This window comes from Gopherus evgoodei, chromosome 4 (genome assembly GCF_007399415.2).
Source record: "Gopherus evgoodei ecotype Sinaloan lineage chromosome 4, rGopEvg1_v1.p, whole genome shotgun sequence".
NCBI classification, from domain to species: Eukaryota; Metazoa; Chordata; order Testudines; family Testudinidae; genus Gopherus; species Gopherus evgoodei.
In genome coordinates this window covers 127,137,049-127,151,182 of record NC_044325.1, presented here as the reverse complement: position 1 = coordinate 127,151,182, position 14,134 = coordinate 127,137,049, and the positions used below count along the sequence as shown (strand labels likewise).

Below are 14,134 nucleotides of genomic sequence, written 5' to 3'. Positions count from 1 at the left end.
TATGAAGGAACCTAAATCAATTGACTAGAAAGGTTATCATCACCCTTGTTGGTCAAGGCAACCAGATGATGTTGTTCTTTTCCAAAGAGGGCACTGGTGAGGCCTCATTTGGAGTATTGTTTCCAGTTCTGGGTGCAGCACTTTAGGACAGATATGAACAAATTGGAGCAAGACCTCATGCATCTGACAAAGTGGGTATTCACCCACGACAGCTCATACTATAATACATTTGTTAGTCTATAAGGTGCCACAGAACTCCTTGCTGCTTTTACAGATCCTGACTAACACGGCTACCTCTCTGAAAAATGATAGAAGCTTTGGAAAAGGTGACCTTTGAGGAAATGTTAAAAATACTGGGCATGTTTAGTCTTAAGAAAAGAAGACTGAGGGGGGACCTGAGAATGGTCTTCAAATATGTGAAGGGCTGTTATAAAGAGGCTGGTGATGGATTGTTCTCCATGTCTACTGAAGGTAGGACAAGAAGCAATGGGCTTAATCTACAGCCTTAGAAATTTAGATTAGATATTAGGGAAAAAACATTTTAACTATAAGGGTAGTTCAGCTCTGGAACAGGCTTCCAAGGGAGGTTGTGGAATCCCCATCATTGGAGATTTTTAAGAATAGGTTGGACAAATACTGGTCAGGTTTACTTGGTCCTGTCTCAGGACAGGGGGCTGGAGTTGATGACTTCTCAGGATCCCTTCCTCACCAACATTTCTGTTATTCCACACTCACTTTGACAGGTTATCCAAGTCCCTCGACTCTTCTGTGATTGTTGATACTGAATCTGATCATCCTAGTTGCAGTGTGAACCTGACCGCTCATGTTCTGCCTTTGATGGTAGCTGGCAGTAACTGCTTCTCTCTACTCTTCTCACTCAGCAAGTCCCATGGGGGGTGAAAACCGAACAGAGCTGATACAATTACACTTCCAATCCTTCTCGTTCCTCCCCGAGATGCAGCTGCTGATTTTCCTGGCCTTTCTGCTTGTGTACCTGCTCAGCCTCTGTGGGAATGCCACTGTTGCACTCACTGTCCACAGTGACCGCTCCCTCCACACCCCCATGTACTTCTTCCTGGCCAATCTGGCAGTGCTGGAGATCTTCTATTCTTCTGTCATTGCCCCCTTCGCCCTGGTCAACCTCCTGTCTGGGAGGAAGGCCACCATCTCCCTCGCTGGCTGTGGCACCCAGATGTTCTTCTTTGTCTTTCTCGGCAGTGCTGACTGCATCCTGCTGGCCGTCATGGCGTGTGACCGATATGTGGCGATCTGCCATCCACTGCACTACACCCTCATTATTAACTGGACGGTCTGTGCTTGCTTGGTGTCAGGGTCACTGGTTCTGGGATTCCTGTTAGCCTTGCAGTTGACCATCCTGCTATTTCATCTACCATTCTGTGGCACCAATGAAATCAATCACTTCTATTGTGACGTGCTGCCCGTCCTGCGGTTGGCATGTGCAGATACACAGATACACCAGGCCACCGTCTTTGTTGTTAGTGTGATAGTCCTGACTATCCCCTTCCTGATAATCTGCATCTCCTATGTCTTCATTGTGGCCGCCATCCTGAAGATCCGCTCTGCAGCTGGTCAGCACCGTGCCATCTCCACCTGCTCTTCCCACCTGATAGTCGTCCTCCTGCAGTACGGCTGCTGCAGCTTCATATACCTACGCCCCAGCTCCAGCTACTCCCCAGAGCAACGCCAGGCAGTGTCTGTGATCTATATTTTTGTCACCCCCTTACTGAACCCCCTTATCTACAGCATGAGGAACAAGGACCTAAAGGATGCTCTGGGGAGAGCGCTGGGAAGGGCAATGCAGTTCCAGAGAAAGTGACCACTTTGGACCGTTGGTTGGTAAATGACACTTCCACCGAAGACACAACGGGAAATTGGATGGCTCTGGGATATTGGACATTGGCTGAAGAATGTTTCATCTCTAAGACATCAGTTCCTGTCTTGTCACTGGTAGGGGCTGGGAGTGGGATTGTGATATTATCTAGGCAGGTGCTATGGAGCATTACTCTGATTCTAAGGAAATATAGGATTCACTTTAGGAACCATATCCAGGGGAGGATGAAACAGGTGCTTCGTCTAAGAGCAGAAAAGGCTCAGGCTTCTTTGGCATGTGGATGGACACACTGGTTAGATATTCTAAAATAGTTCATATGACCTCTTTAAAAGCGAAATGCAGGTTAAGCTTTATGGGGTGCTGAAGAATGGCATAGTGTGTCTACCTTGAGAATGAGGGCAAAATAATCCAAGTTTTATGATCATTAATAAGGAAATAATTAAAGATTATGCTCTAGCCACTGGCTCTCAAGTTGCTTCTGAGCTTTGCCTATTAGTCATTCCATGACAGGATGAGAGGTACTTCACCTATACAGCTGGAAAATGTAAATCTGTATCACTGCATAAACCATAGGAAACCCTAGGGAACCTAAGAGGAATATTGCCACTGCAGTTCCTGCACATAACCACAGGAGACAGTGTTGCCTTGCAATGGAAACTAAAGGAGAACTAGAGTCTGGCAGTGAGAAATTCACTGCTTAAAGTGAACAGCAACAAAAAATTAATTCATGTCCATGATGATTTTTATTATGCATCCCGACACCATGCCATCATCTGAGGAGAGCGTACAGTACTCTTCTCCTGTCTGAAATAAATGAGTATACATACCTTTTTATCACCAATAAAACAGATTCCTTGAAAGTTAGTGCTCATTCTTTGATTTACTAACCTTGTCCTTGCTGTCTTAGTGGCACGGGTGGCAGTTAAAATGCCCCAAGCTCCTCTCATGATAATGGGTCTGATTTCAAAAACTGAACATAAAATTGTGAACCTAATTTGTTTTTGCAATGACTGTAATTGTTGATGGAAATGGAATATGTGCATATGCAAATGGCCTGTTAAGCCATAGTGATCCTTAGAGGATAGAGCCCTGGACTGGGACTCGGGAGATCATGATTCAAGTCGTTCCTCTGCCACTGGCCTGCTGGGTGACCTTAGGCAAACTTCCAAAAAAAAAATCAGACCATTTTGTTTTGACATTTTTTAAATGAAATGTTCCAATGTTTTGCTTCAAAATTTCCTTTACTTTTATGTATATAAAGTTTTAAATGGTCAAACTCAAAAGGCTCAATCCCATTTTTTTTACTTTTCAATTTGCCAGAAAATTTGAGGAAAAACTTTGGCCTTGAATGAACCCAAAATGCTTTTTACCCTCCTGATTTTTTCAGAATTGCCAATGAACTGGAAAAGACTTTTTTTTTTCCCACTGTGATGGGGACTGTAAACCCTGAACTGGTGACAAAGGTGTTAAAGAACTGCTGTGGGCAAGGCTGGCCTCTTCCTCCAGCCCTGTCAGTCATGTCAGGGTTGGTGTGACAGGGTGAACTAGGCCTGGAGGCCTTCTCCTAGAGCCTTTGCAGCCCTGCTGCATCACACCCCAGAAAAGAACAGAGGACAGGGACAGACCTCCCGATGGCCTAGAGTGGCTGCAGAGAATCAGACAATCAGAGAGGCTGCTGGAGTGGCCAATCAAGGGCCAGAAGGGCCCTATAAAAATGAGCAGCAGAAGCAGAGCAGTCAGTTGCTGCCTGGAGCTTGAAGAGGGAGTAGTGGGTGCCTGGCTGGTTGGAAGAGCAGCAGGACCATGGATAGCTCACTGCAGGCAGAACTGAATCCAGAACCTATCCAGACTGAGTGAGGGTATTGTGATGGGCCCTGCTGGTCTGGCTGAAGACTGAGCACATGGAGGGCTGCCAAAAAGGACATAACAACTGAGGATACTGAGATGGGCCCCTGTTGCAGTGTTAGAGAAGGCCGTGTCTCCGGGAAGGAAGCTTTAGGGTATTTCTACACTACAGGATTATTCCGATTTTACATAAACCGGTTTTATAAAACAGATTGTATAAAGTCGAGTGCACTCGGCCACACTAAGCACATTAATTCGGTGGTGTGCGTCCATGGTCCGAGGCTAGCGTCGATTTCCAGAGCGTTGCACTCTGGGTAGCTATTCCATAGCTATCCCATAGTTCCCACAGTCTCCCCTGCCCCTTAGAATTCTGGGTTGAGAGCCCAGTGGCTGATGGGGCAAAAATCATTGTTGCGGGTGGTTCTGGGTAAATGTCATCAGTCATTCCTTTCTCTGGGAAAGCAACGGCAGACAATCATTTCGCGCCCTTTTTCCCTGGATTGCCTGGCAGATGCCATAGCACGGCAACCATGGAGCCCGTTCATCTTTTTTTTTTACAGTCACCGTATGTATACTGGATGCCGCGGACAGAGGCGATACTCCAGCGCTACACAACAGCATTCATTTGCTTTTGCATGATAGCAGAGATGATTACTAGTTGTTCTGTACCATCTGCTGCCAGTGTAATTTGACAATGAGATGATGGTTATCTGTCCTTCTGTGCTGTCTGCTGCTATCATGGGTGCCCCTGGCTGAGATCGGCTGGGGGTGCAAAAGCAAAACTGAGAATGACTCTCTGAGGCAATCCCTCCTTTATGATTTCTAAAAATAGAGTCAGTCCTGACTAGAATATGGGACAAGTGTACTAGACAAGCAGTGTATCAGAGAGCACAGCTGCTCTGTGTCAGATCCTGCAGAAATGATGAGCTACATGCCATTCACAGGGGGTGCCCCTGCAACAACCCCACCCGTTGCTTCCCTCCTCCCCCAATCTTCCTGGGCTACCGTGGCAGTGTCCCCCCCATTTGTGTCATGAAGTAATAAAGAATGCAGGAATAAGAAAAACTGAGTTTTTAGTGACATAAAATGAGGGAGAGGCAGCCTCCCCGTGCTATGATAGTCCAGGCAGGACATTAAGCAGTGTGGGGGAGAGGAGCCCAGCATCCCATTGCTATGATAGTCCAGACAGTACAGAATCTTTTCTTTTCACATGAAAGGGAGGGGGCTGATTGAAGCTCAGCCCCCAGTTGCTGTGATGAAGACAGTTACCAGCCATTCTGTACTATCTACTGGGAATGACTGGGAGTCATTCCTATTTTTACCCAGGTGCCCCCAGCCAGCCTCACCTGAAGCCAGGCAGGAGCACTCCTGGGTTCATAAGAAGGCCAGTTACCAGTCCTACTGCACCATCTGCCACCACAGAGAGGAGAGGAGCAGATACTGCTCTTCACTGCTGCAGCATCGCGTCTACCAGCAGCATTCAGTAGACATAGGGTGACACTGAAAGAAGTCAAGAAACGATTTCTTTCCCTTTTCTTTTATGTGGCGGGGGGGAGGGAGTAAATTGACTAGCTATTCCCTGAACCACGCCAGACAATGTGTTTGAACATACAGGCATTGGGAGCTCAGCCAAGAATGCAAATACTTTTCAGAGACTGCTGGGGACTGTGGGATAGCTGGAGTCCTCAGTACCCCCTCCCTCCCTCCATGAGCGTTCGTTTGAGTCTCTGGCTTCCTGTTACGCTTGTCACGCAGCACTGTGAAGCCTGTAGATTTTTTTTTCAAACGCTTTGGCATTTCGTTTTCTGTAATGGAGCTCTGATAGAACAGATTTGTCTCCCCATACAGCGGTCAGATCCAGTATCTACCGTACGGTCCATGCTGGAGCTCTTTTTGGATTTGGGACTGCATTGCCACCCGTGCTGATCAGAGCTCCACGCTGGGCAAACAGGAAATGAAAATCAAAGTTTCGTGGGGCGTTTCCTGTTTACCTGGCCACTGCATCCAAGCTGAGATTGCTGTCCAGAGTGGTCACAGAGGTGCACTGTGGGATACCACCCGGAGGCCAATACCATCGATTTGCGGCCACACTAACCCTAATCCGATATGGTAATACTGATTTTAGCGCTACTCCTCTCGTCGGGGAGGAGTACAGAAACCGATTTAAAGAGCCCTTTATATCGATATAAAGGGCCTTGTAGCGTGGACGGCTACAGCGTTAAATCGGTTTAACGCTGCTAAAATCGGTTTAAATGCGTAGTGTAGACCAGGCCTTAGTGCTACGGCCCTGTACCAGGGGCATGAGAAAGAACTAGAGACTGTATACCCCAGAATGAAGACCTGCTGAATAACCATCAGCCAGGAGGGCAGTTGTGAGAGGTGGGTGCCAACCCGCTGTAAGAACTACAAGAAAAGGAGGCTCACAACTGACCAGAAATGGGGGTGCTTGTGAGAAGTGGGTGCTGACCTCATTACAGATGGAATAAGGGTTTAAAAGCAGGAAGTTCCAGACAGTTGCTGAGGCACTCTGGGAGAGAGCAGACAGTAGCTCTACAGCTCCCAAGAGGGACTCCTGGAGAGCTTCAGGGAAACTGCCCTCAAGAAGGTCATTCCCCAATTACCAGCACTTACAGATCCGAAGGTGAGCTGTTAAACATTCTGTGCTGCAGCCCTCCACCCTTCCCGGTGGTAGTGAATTGGGAACAATACTGAAAGGGCTTGTGGAGTGGGCTGCCAGAAATCCCATCCTTTCAAATACAGACAGACCATTTAGTGTAATTTAGTATTGGGGAGACTTCTGTTTGTGCCGGCAGGGGCGCCCTGTGGATTTAGCAGTGCCCAGTCAGCAGGAGATGCCCATGAGAGACCCAAGCATTGTGATATTCACCCACCTCTATTTATAATGGCCTACTCCAGGGATTTTGGCACTTTCTGTTGAAGCATATCATACTGGTCCCTGTCAGAGAAAGGATACTGAGCTAGATGGGCTACTTGTCCAGTCCAGTCTGGCAGTGACTGTGTTCCTACTGTCTGCTTTACCATGTGTGCCTTCATTCCATCTCTGCCCTTTGAGGACTACTTCCAGAGATGGGAAGCATTTCAGTTTCTATAAACCCTCCAGTCCTAGATTTCCTACTTGCCCTGCAAATAAGGGCTCAGTTAGTGCCAGTTGCAATGGCATCTTTTCTAGTGATGACTGATAGAGACCTTCCAACTCATTTCATACAGGTCACTGAGAAGCCAGCAGACTCATAGATTTTAAAGGCTAATCTGACCCTCTGTGTAACACAGGCCATAGAATGTCACCCAGTTACCCCTGTATCGAGCCCAGTAGTTTGTGAGCCCATCTGACTTGATCATTACCTGCTTGTGGTTAGATTGGCACTGGTTACCTAGAGGTGAAAGGCTCCATATCCCATGCAAAAGAGCAGTTCATTCCCCTTCCCCCATAGGGGCAGGGTGGAACAGATTCTCTGGACTCTTAGTGCTTCATAGCCCTTTCTCCTGAGTCACCCAGTGACCTGGGATGCAGTGGAATTGGGGATCTAATCCTGGAAGGCTCCATGTCTCATTCCCTGATTCCCCTTAATCAGCCCTGCCCCTCCAACCTTAGGGCAAATTGGAACCAATGCCCTAAAGATGAAAGCTTTCATATCCCAGACACTGACCTCCCTGACCTGTTTAGTTCCCAAAATGGAAAAGGCAGGGGGGAAATGGTCACTCTCTCTGGGACAGAATTTTTTTTTCTATTCATGATTCTCTTCAGTGCCTTCTTGAGCTTTGTGTTTCTCATGCTGTAGCTCAAAGGGTTCAGTACAGGGATGACCACAGATATCAGCCAGCTTTCCTCTGGTCGGTAGCTGGAACTGTTGGGGTTCTCCAGGATATCAGCTGTGAGGTCCTGTTGGAGCGTGACTGTGTCTTTTTGGGACAGGATCCAGGCCCTGCTCCTGTAACGACTGAGGATTTGAATTTGAATCCAGGGAGCCAATTGGCTAAGATGGAAATGGTCAGTGAAAATGCAAATGACCTGGCTGGCAGGAGGGAGGGGCTGCTGGGCTCAGAATACCTGCCTACCTGTAACCAGACCCCTGGGGCTGAGTGGGAGAGAGTAATTCTCCCCCCCCTTGCACACCGGAGCGGGGGCTCACGCTGGCTCTGATGCTGTAAGGAGAGCAAAGATCTTGCTGCCTGCCCCCACTGGGACAGCCAGGGCAGTGCTGAGCACGGTGGGAGCTGAGACCCCAGCTGAGTGGGGGACACACAGGCAGGGCAGGTCTGCTTCCAACCAGGTTTGCCTGGTCCAGCCGTGCTGCTGGGAAGTGATTACACAGCAGGGAGGAAGCTACAAGAGACAGGGCTCAGAGGGGCTGTGACCCCAGGCCCAGCCAGCGAGAGGGAGCAGGTCCAACTCCCTTCCCCAGTAGCTGAATTCCAGACTGAGCTGCGGAAGGATCCCTCCTTGGAAAAGCTAAGGGAACTTGCTGGCCACAGCACTGCAAACCCCCCTGGGGAAGGCTGCAGGGACAGAGTCCTGTGGGAGAAGGGATTCTTGTACCGGGAATGGGCTCCCCAAGGGGAAGTAGAATTGTGGGGAACCGGGAGGCAGCTGGTGGTGCCCCAGGAATCCACAGGGTTCTTCCAGTTCGAGCTGTTGTATGGGAGGAGGGTGAGGGGACCCCTGGACCTGAAAAGGGAGGGTTGGGAGGAGAAGGGGGAAGACCCCCTGGTGGATCTGGCTCCCACCTCAGGGAAGAATCTCCCCATCAGGTGTTCCCCATTCAGAGTCACTGGGAAAACAGCCCAAAACCTGGAGAGAGTGGTCAAGGACATGCTGGATTTAGATGTGATCCAGCCGTTCAACAGCCCATGGGCCTCATCCATGGGGCTGGTCCCCAAGGAAGATGGGATGATCTGGTTCTGTGGGGACTATCGGAAGCTTAAAGCCATCACTGTGTCCAATGCCTACCCCATGCCTAGGCTTGGGGGGATTCTAGACAAGCTGAGGGGGATGGAGAACTTGTCCCTGGTGTACGATGACATGTGTTTCTTTAGCCAGCTGGGAGGAACATGTGTCCCAGATGAAGAGGGTGCTGGGCTGCCTCAAGGAGGTAGGACTGACAGTAAAAGCCGAAAAGTGCAAGGTGGAGATGATCAGAAATTGGCCTGTTCCCCAAACCAAGAAACAAGTCCAGGATCAGGATGGCGGGGTGCTACCAGTGGTTTGTACCTCACGTTAGATCCCTAGCTGCCCCCATTCCTGAACTATGTGAGAGGGGTAAGGCAGATGAGGTGCTCTGGACCAAGCAGTGCCAGAGAGCTCTCTGTATACTTAAGGAGGCTCTAATCCAGGGCCCGGTAAATCTGATAAACCCAGACTTTGCCAAGCCTTTTGCAGTGTTCACTGATGCCTCAGACACAGGACTGGGCATGGAGCTGATACATGCCGATGATGAGGGAGGGCGAGACACCCCATCAGGTACCTGAGCAAGAAACTGCTGCCCCGGGAGCAGAACTATGTGGCCTCATCCCCAGCTCCATTGGGTTGTGGGCATCAACAATTTTCTTCAACTGGGTCACCAGAAAAAAAGTTTGAAAACCACCGATCTAGTCTGACATCATATTAGCCTGTTGAGCTTAATAAAAGGCTCTTTTCCACACTTATGTCCAGGAAGGAAGGGGAAAGGACAGAGGATTTTTTAGTCTTATTCATCCTTTCCTCTGAAACCTCAGAGTCCAATTTGTGACAGCAGGGAACAAAACTGGCCTAAGAACCTTGGAAGTTCCTTCCTGAGGAGGATGTTGGGATCCCAGATCTCAGTGCCTTCAGAATAGGTACAAACTCCACTTCTCTGGCCTAAGCCAATAGCCCAGACACCAGCCAAGGAAAAAAAGACAAGAGGATGAGGAGAGGTATATGAACACTGAAGAGTGGTTTGCATGGACCTAGCTCAGCCTCCAGTCTGAGTGTATAATAGCTCCTGGCTGTAAGAGACAGTCTTTTAGCTCACACTGTAGGCAGTGCTGGAAATCCCCAGATCCTTTGGTGGTCGTGACCTAGCTGGGAGAACAAAAAAGCCAAGAATTCAGCCATCTCCTAGGACTAATTCTTAAATTGGCTCAGTTTGTGAGGTCCTACGGTGACAGGTGCAGTAGAAGAACTCTCAATAGACAGAATCTCATTTTGATCCATTTGAAACTGGGCTTTTCTACATGGGGAACAAGTGCGGAGTAGCTAGTGTGCACCAGCTCCTGCCAGCTAACTTCCCATGTGGACACTCTTATAGCACACTATGAATGCCTCTGTGTGCATTAGCTTCATGCACTTTGGAAGTATACTAAGCTAGACCACCTGAGGCACTCTTAGCGCACAGTAAGAGTGTCCACACGACCAGTTAACTAGGCAGAGTAGCTACAATGCTTTAGGGCTGGTCTACACTACGGGGGGAAATCGATCTTAGATACGCAACTTCAGCTACATGAATAACGTAGCTGAAGTCGAATATCTAAGATCTGATTACTCACCCGTCCTCACCGCGTGGGATCGATGTCCTTGGCTCCCCCTGTCGATTCCGCAACTCCGTTGGGGTTGGTGGAGTTCCGGCATCGATATAAGCGCGCTCGGGGATTGATATATCACGTCTAGATGAGACGCGATATATCGATCCCCGAGCAATCGATTTTAACCCACCGATACGGTGGGTAGTCTAGACGTAGCCTCAGATTCACACTCTAGCTTGCTGCACACTAACTTCCCCATGAAGACAAGCCCTCAGCTTGCTTGAACCCAGAATTTCTGATCTGGAAAAGAAGGGGAGGGTTGGAGAAGTATCCATTGTTAATTTAAAACAAAGAATTACAGATCTGGGACAGTCTTAAAACCCTGTCTGGTGTAATGATGGACAATGTTCATGTAATAATACCTGCTCTCTCCCACCTTTTTTCTTCTTAGGGCATGTCTACACTACAAAGTTAAGTTGATTTTATTTAAGTCGACACTGAGCCTCTGATTTAAGCAAGTTGATCTTGCGTGTCCCCACTATGCTCATTCTGTCGGCGGAGTACATCCTCACTAGCAGGGCTTGTGCCGACACACGGAGTGCTGCACTTTGGGTAACTATCCCACAGTGCATGAAGCCGAATGGAATTTTGGGTTGGGCTTGCAATGCCTTATGGGACCAAAACATTTGCGTGGGTGGCTATAGGAACATGGCATTAGCCTCCCATGATGCATTTACCTCATTCTCTCCCTGAAATCAACGGCAAAGAAACTAAGGCTTTTTTGCACCTTTTTTCCTAAGCCTGGGTTACACGCGCAAACGCCATAGCATGGCAAGCATGGACCCCGCTCAGCTGTACATTGTTGTGAGCCTTGCAAACACCTCACGCCTTATCCTGCAGTATCAGCCGAAGCAGGAGCCACTGTATGGAACAATGTGATGCCACGCAAGCAGCCCTGCTGGAAACCATGGAGTGGAGCAATTTGCAGTTGCGGGTGATAGTCGTGCATCACCTTGACACAGCTGAGTGCTGCTTCTGGGCCTGGGAAACAAGCACTGACTGGTGAGACTGCATCTTTATGCAGCTATGGGATGATGAGCCGTGCTCACAGAACTTTCGAATGTGTAAGGCCACTTTCCAGGAACTGTGTCAAGAGCTTTCCCCAGCCCTGAAGTGCAGCAATACTAAAATGAGAGCTGCTCTGACAGTTGAGAAGTGAGTGGTGATAGCTCTGCAGAAGCTTGCAAAGCCAGACTGCTAGTGGTCAGCGGGGCATCAATTTGATGTAGGTAAATCTACCATGGGGTCTGTTGTGATCCAAATTTGCAGGGCAATCAATAGACTTTTGGTAAGAAGGGTGGTGACTCTGGGCAACGTGCAGGACACAGTGGATGGTTTTGCCATGCTGGGCTATAGATGGAATGCATAAATCTATCTTGCACCAGACCATCTTGCTAAAGAGAACATAAACCAAAAGGGGGACTTCTCAATGGTGTTTCGCGTGCTGGTGGAACACAGGTGCCATTTCATCAACATCATCGTGCAATGGTTGGGAAAGGTGCGTGGAGTGTGCATCTTTAGGAACTCTGGTCTGTTCAGAAAGCTGCAAGCAGAGACTTTCTTTCCACACAGCAAAATAACCACTGGTGATGTTCAAATGTCCATTGTGATCCTGGGAGACTCAACCTACCCCTTGCTCACATGGACAGCAGTAAGGAGCGGTTCAACCGTAAGCTGAGCAAGTGCAGAATGATGTTGGAATATGCCTTTGAACGCAATATCCCCATTGTTATTGCTGCCTGCTGTGTGCTCCATAATATCCGTGAAACAAGGGAGAAAGGTTTCTGACGGGGTCGGGCATTAAGGCAGATCACCTGGCAGCCAATTTTGAGCAATCAGACACCAGGGCAATAAGAAGGGCACGTCCAGAGACTCTGCATCTCCATGAGGCTTTGAAAACCAGTTTCAGCAATGACCCACAATAATGTGACGCTTAGATGTTGTTCCTTACCAAGCTGTCCCTTTCATTTCATTTACTCCCCTGTGAACTCCTCCCCCACTAACCACAGAGTGTTGAATGAATAAAGAGCCTTTTCTCCTCAATCCGTTAAGTTTTATTATGCTCACAAACACACAGAGACAGCAAAGAAAAGTAATATAACCTGGGGCAAAGAGTCTGATAACTCTGGGGGTAGAGGGGAAGAAGAAACAAGGACAGCTTGCTTACAGTTGCACTGCAGTAACAATCAAAAGTGTGGTCCCTGTACCCTCTCCTGGAGTTGAATGCAAGGGATACCGGACTTCCCCCTACCCACATCCTAGGACATCAGGAAGAGGAGGATGTGGAACTTGGCGATGATGGCAGCAGGTTCAGCAAAGGCTGCAGCAGGACTCTAACATCCAGCTGCCTTTCGTGAACCTCAGCCAGACCCTCAACATGTCTGATTGCTCCCTCATTATCTGCAGCATCTCTTCCTGTGTGGCATGCTCTTGTTCCCTGCATCCTCTCCTGTCCTACCTGTCCTTGTGCAGGTTGTCAGACAGTGTAATCCTCCATGTGCTGAGCTCCACCTTGTCACTCTCAGAGGCATGCATTAACTCATTGAACATGTCCTCCCGAGTCTTCTTTTTCCACCTTCTAATCTGGGAAAGTCTCTTTCCCGGTGTGGAGGATGCGCTGACGGACAAGGTTTCAGCTACAAAGAAAACAAAGCACAAGGGTAGCATTGACAGGTTCATACATTGTTTCTGGTGCAAGGTTAATTCTTTTTATAAAAGAAACACCCCTCAATACACTTTCCTGCAAGCCACAATGTAATCACAACCGCTGGCTATTGCAAGAGTCAGTTTGCTGCTCCAGCCATAGTGAATAAGGCCATAAGACATGGGTGAGAGGTCTTGTGCTGCAGCTTTTGTGAAGACACCCTTGGGATCAGTGGTTCCAACTTGAGAAAAGCCCCCTTTCCCCTAACAACCTGGATGGTGCTTGAGGACAGGCACCAGTGTAAAGCTCCCCAAATAGTTTGATTTTTTACAAAAGTGGCATCGGGTTGGAGGAGAAGGGAGACAAACAGGAAGCCAACCCCTACTTTTTAAAATGCTGGTTGCAATACACAGTGATTCCTTCCAACCATAACCAGGGCATACTCGGGAAAGCGTGGTTGTGTGACCCAGAATTCACCAAACAGAGACGGATTACTTGTCAAATTGCTTGCAGTTTAAGGGTTAGCATTTAAAACTTCCCCCGTTTCCCCTAGATGACCCTATGCAATACCACTTGGAAAGGGAGCAGATGCTGCAAGCGTCTGGATACAGACCTGGTCCTTATGCTGCAATGCTGTGTGTTGCAATGACACCAGCAGAGTTAATACTGAAGTGGTGCGGGAAAGTGTCCTACCATGGTGGATGAAATAAGGCAGCCCTTCCCAGAAACCTTTTGCACAGGATTGCAAAGTACCTTCATGAAAGCTTCCTAGAGATCTCCATGGAGGATTCCAGGGCCATCCCAGTGCACATAAACAGCCTTTTTCAGAGAGTACCTTCTGCATAGCTGGAATGACCACTATAGCTACTTTTTTTGTTCACATTAAACATTAAAAACAATAGCATGTAACCCCTACAGTTCGACTGGAAGTGTGTACTCCCCAGAGGTGCCTTCCCCGGCATCACGCTCTGCTGCCAACTGGTCCTGTGAAGGGATGGGCTCCAGGGTTAAAAACAGTCTTGGCTATCAGGGAGACAGGATCCTCCGCTTGCCTGCCTTGCATGCTTCTCTTCCTCCTCTTCCTCATCAACAATGTCCTCCTCATTGTTGCTGGAGGTCACCTGGGGCCCCTGGGCGGTATCCACAGAGCGTTTTGGGATAGTGGTGGGGCCTCTGCCAAGAATTGCATGAACTCCTCATAGAAGTGGCATGACTGTGGGGGAGAATCAGAA

The 14,134-nt window shown here is 48.5% G+C and overlaps 1 protein-coding gene across 1 annotated transcript; it reads left to right on the top strand.

Annotated features, from left to right (window-relative positions):
* Positions 1-762: 762 nt before the first annotated feature.
* LOC115651242 (olfactory receptor 10V1-like) lies at positions 763-1,837 on the top strand. The gene has a single exon (XM_030562187.1). It carries the CDS (start codon positions 890-892, stop codon positions 1,835-1,837), a length of 948 nt encoding a protein of 315 aa, XP_030418047.1. The 5' UTR covers positions 763-889.
* Positions 1,838-14,134: the final 12,297 nt, after the last annotated feature.

Bases quoted from the DNA above. Each gene is read 5' to 3' on its own strand.
- LOC115651242 (XM_030562187.1), top strand. From the start codon at position 890: ATGGGGGGTGAAAACCGAACAGAGCTGATACAATTACACTTCCAATCC.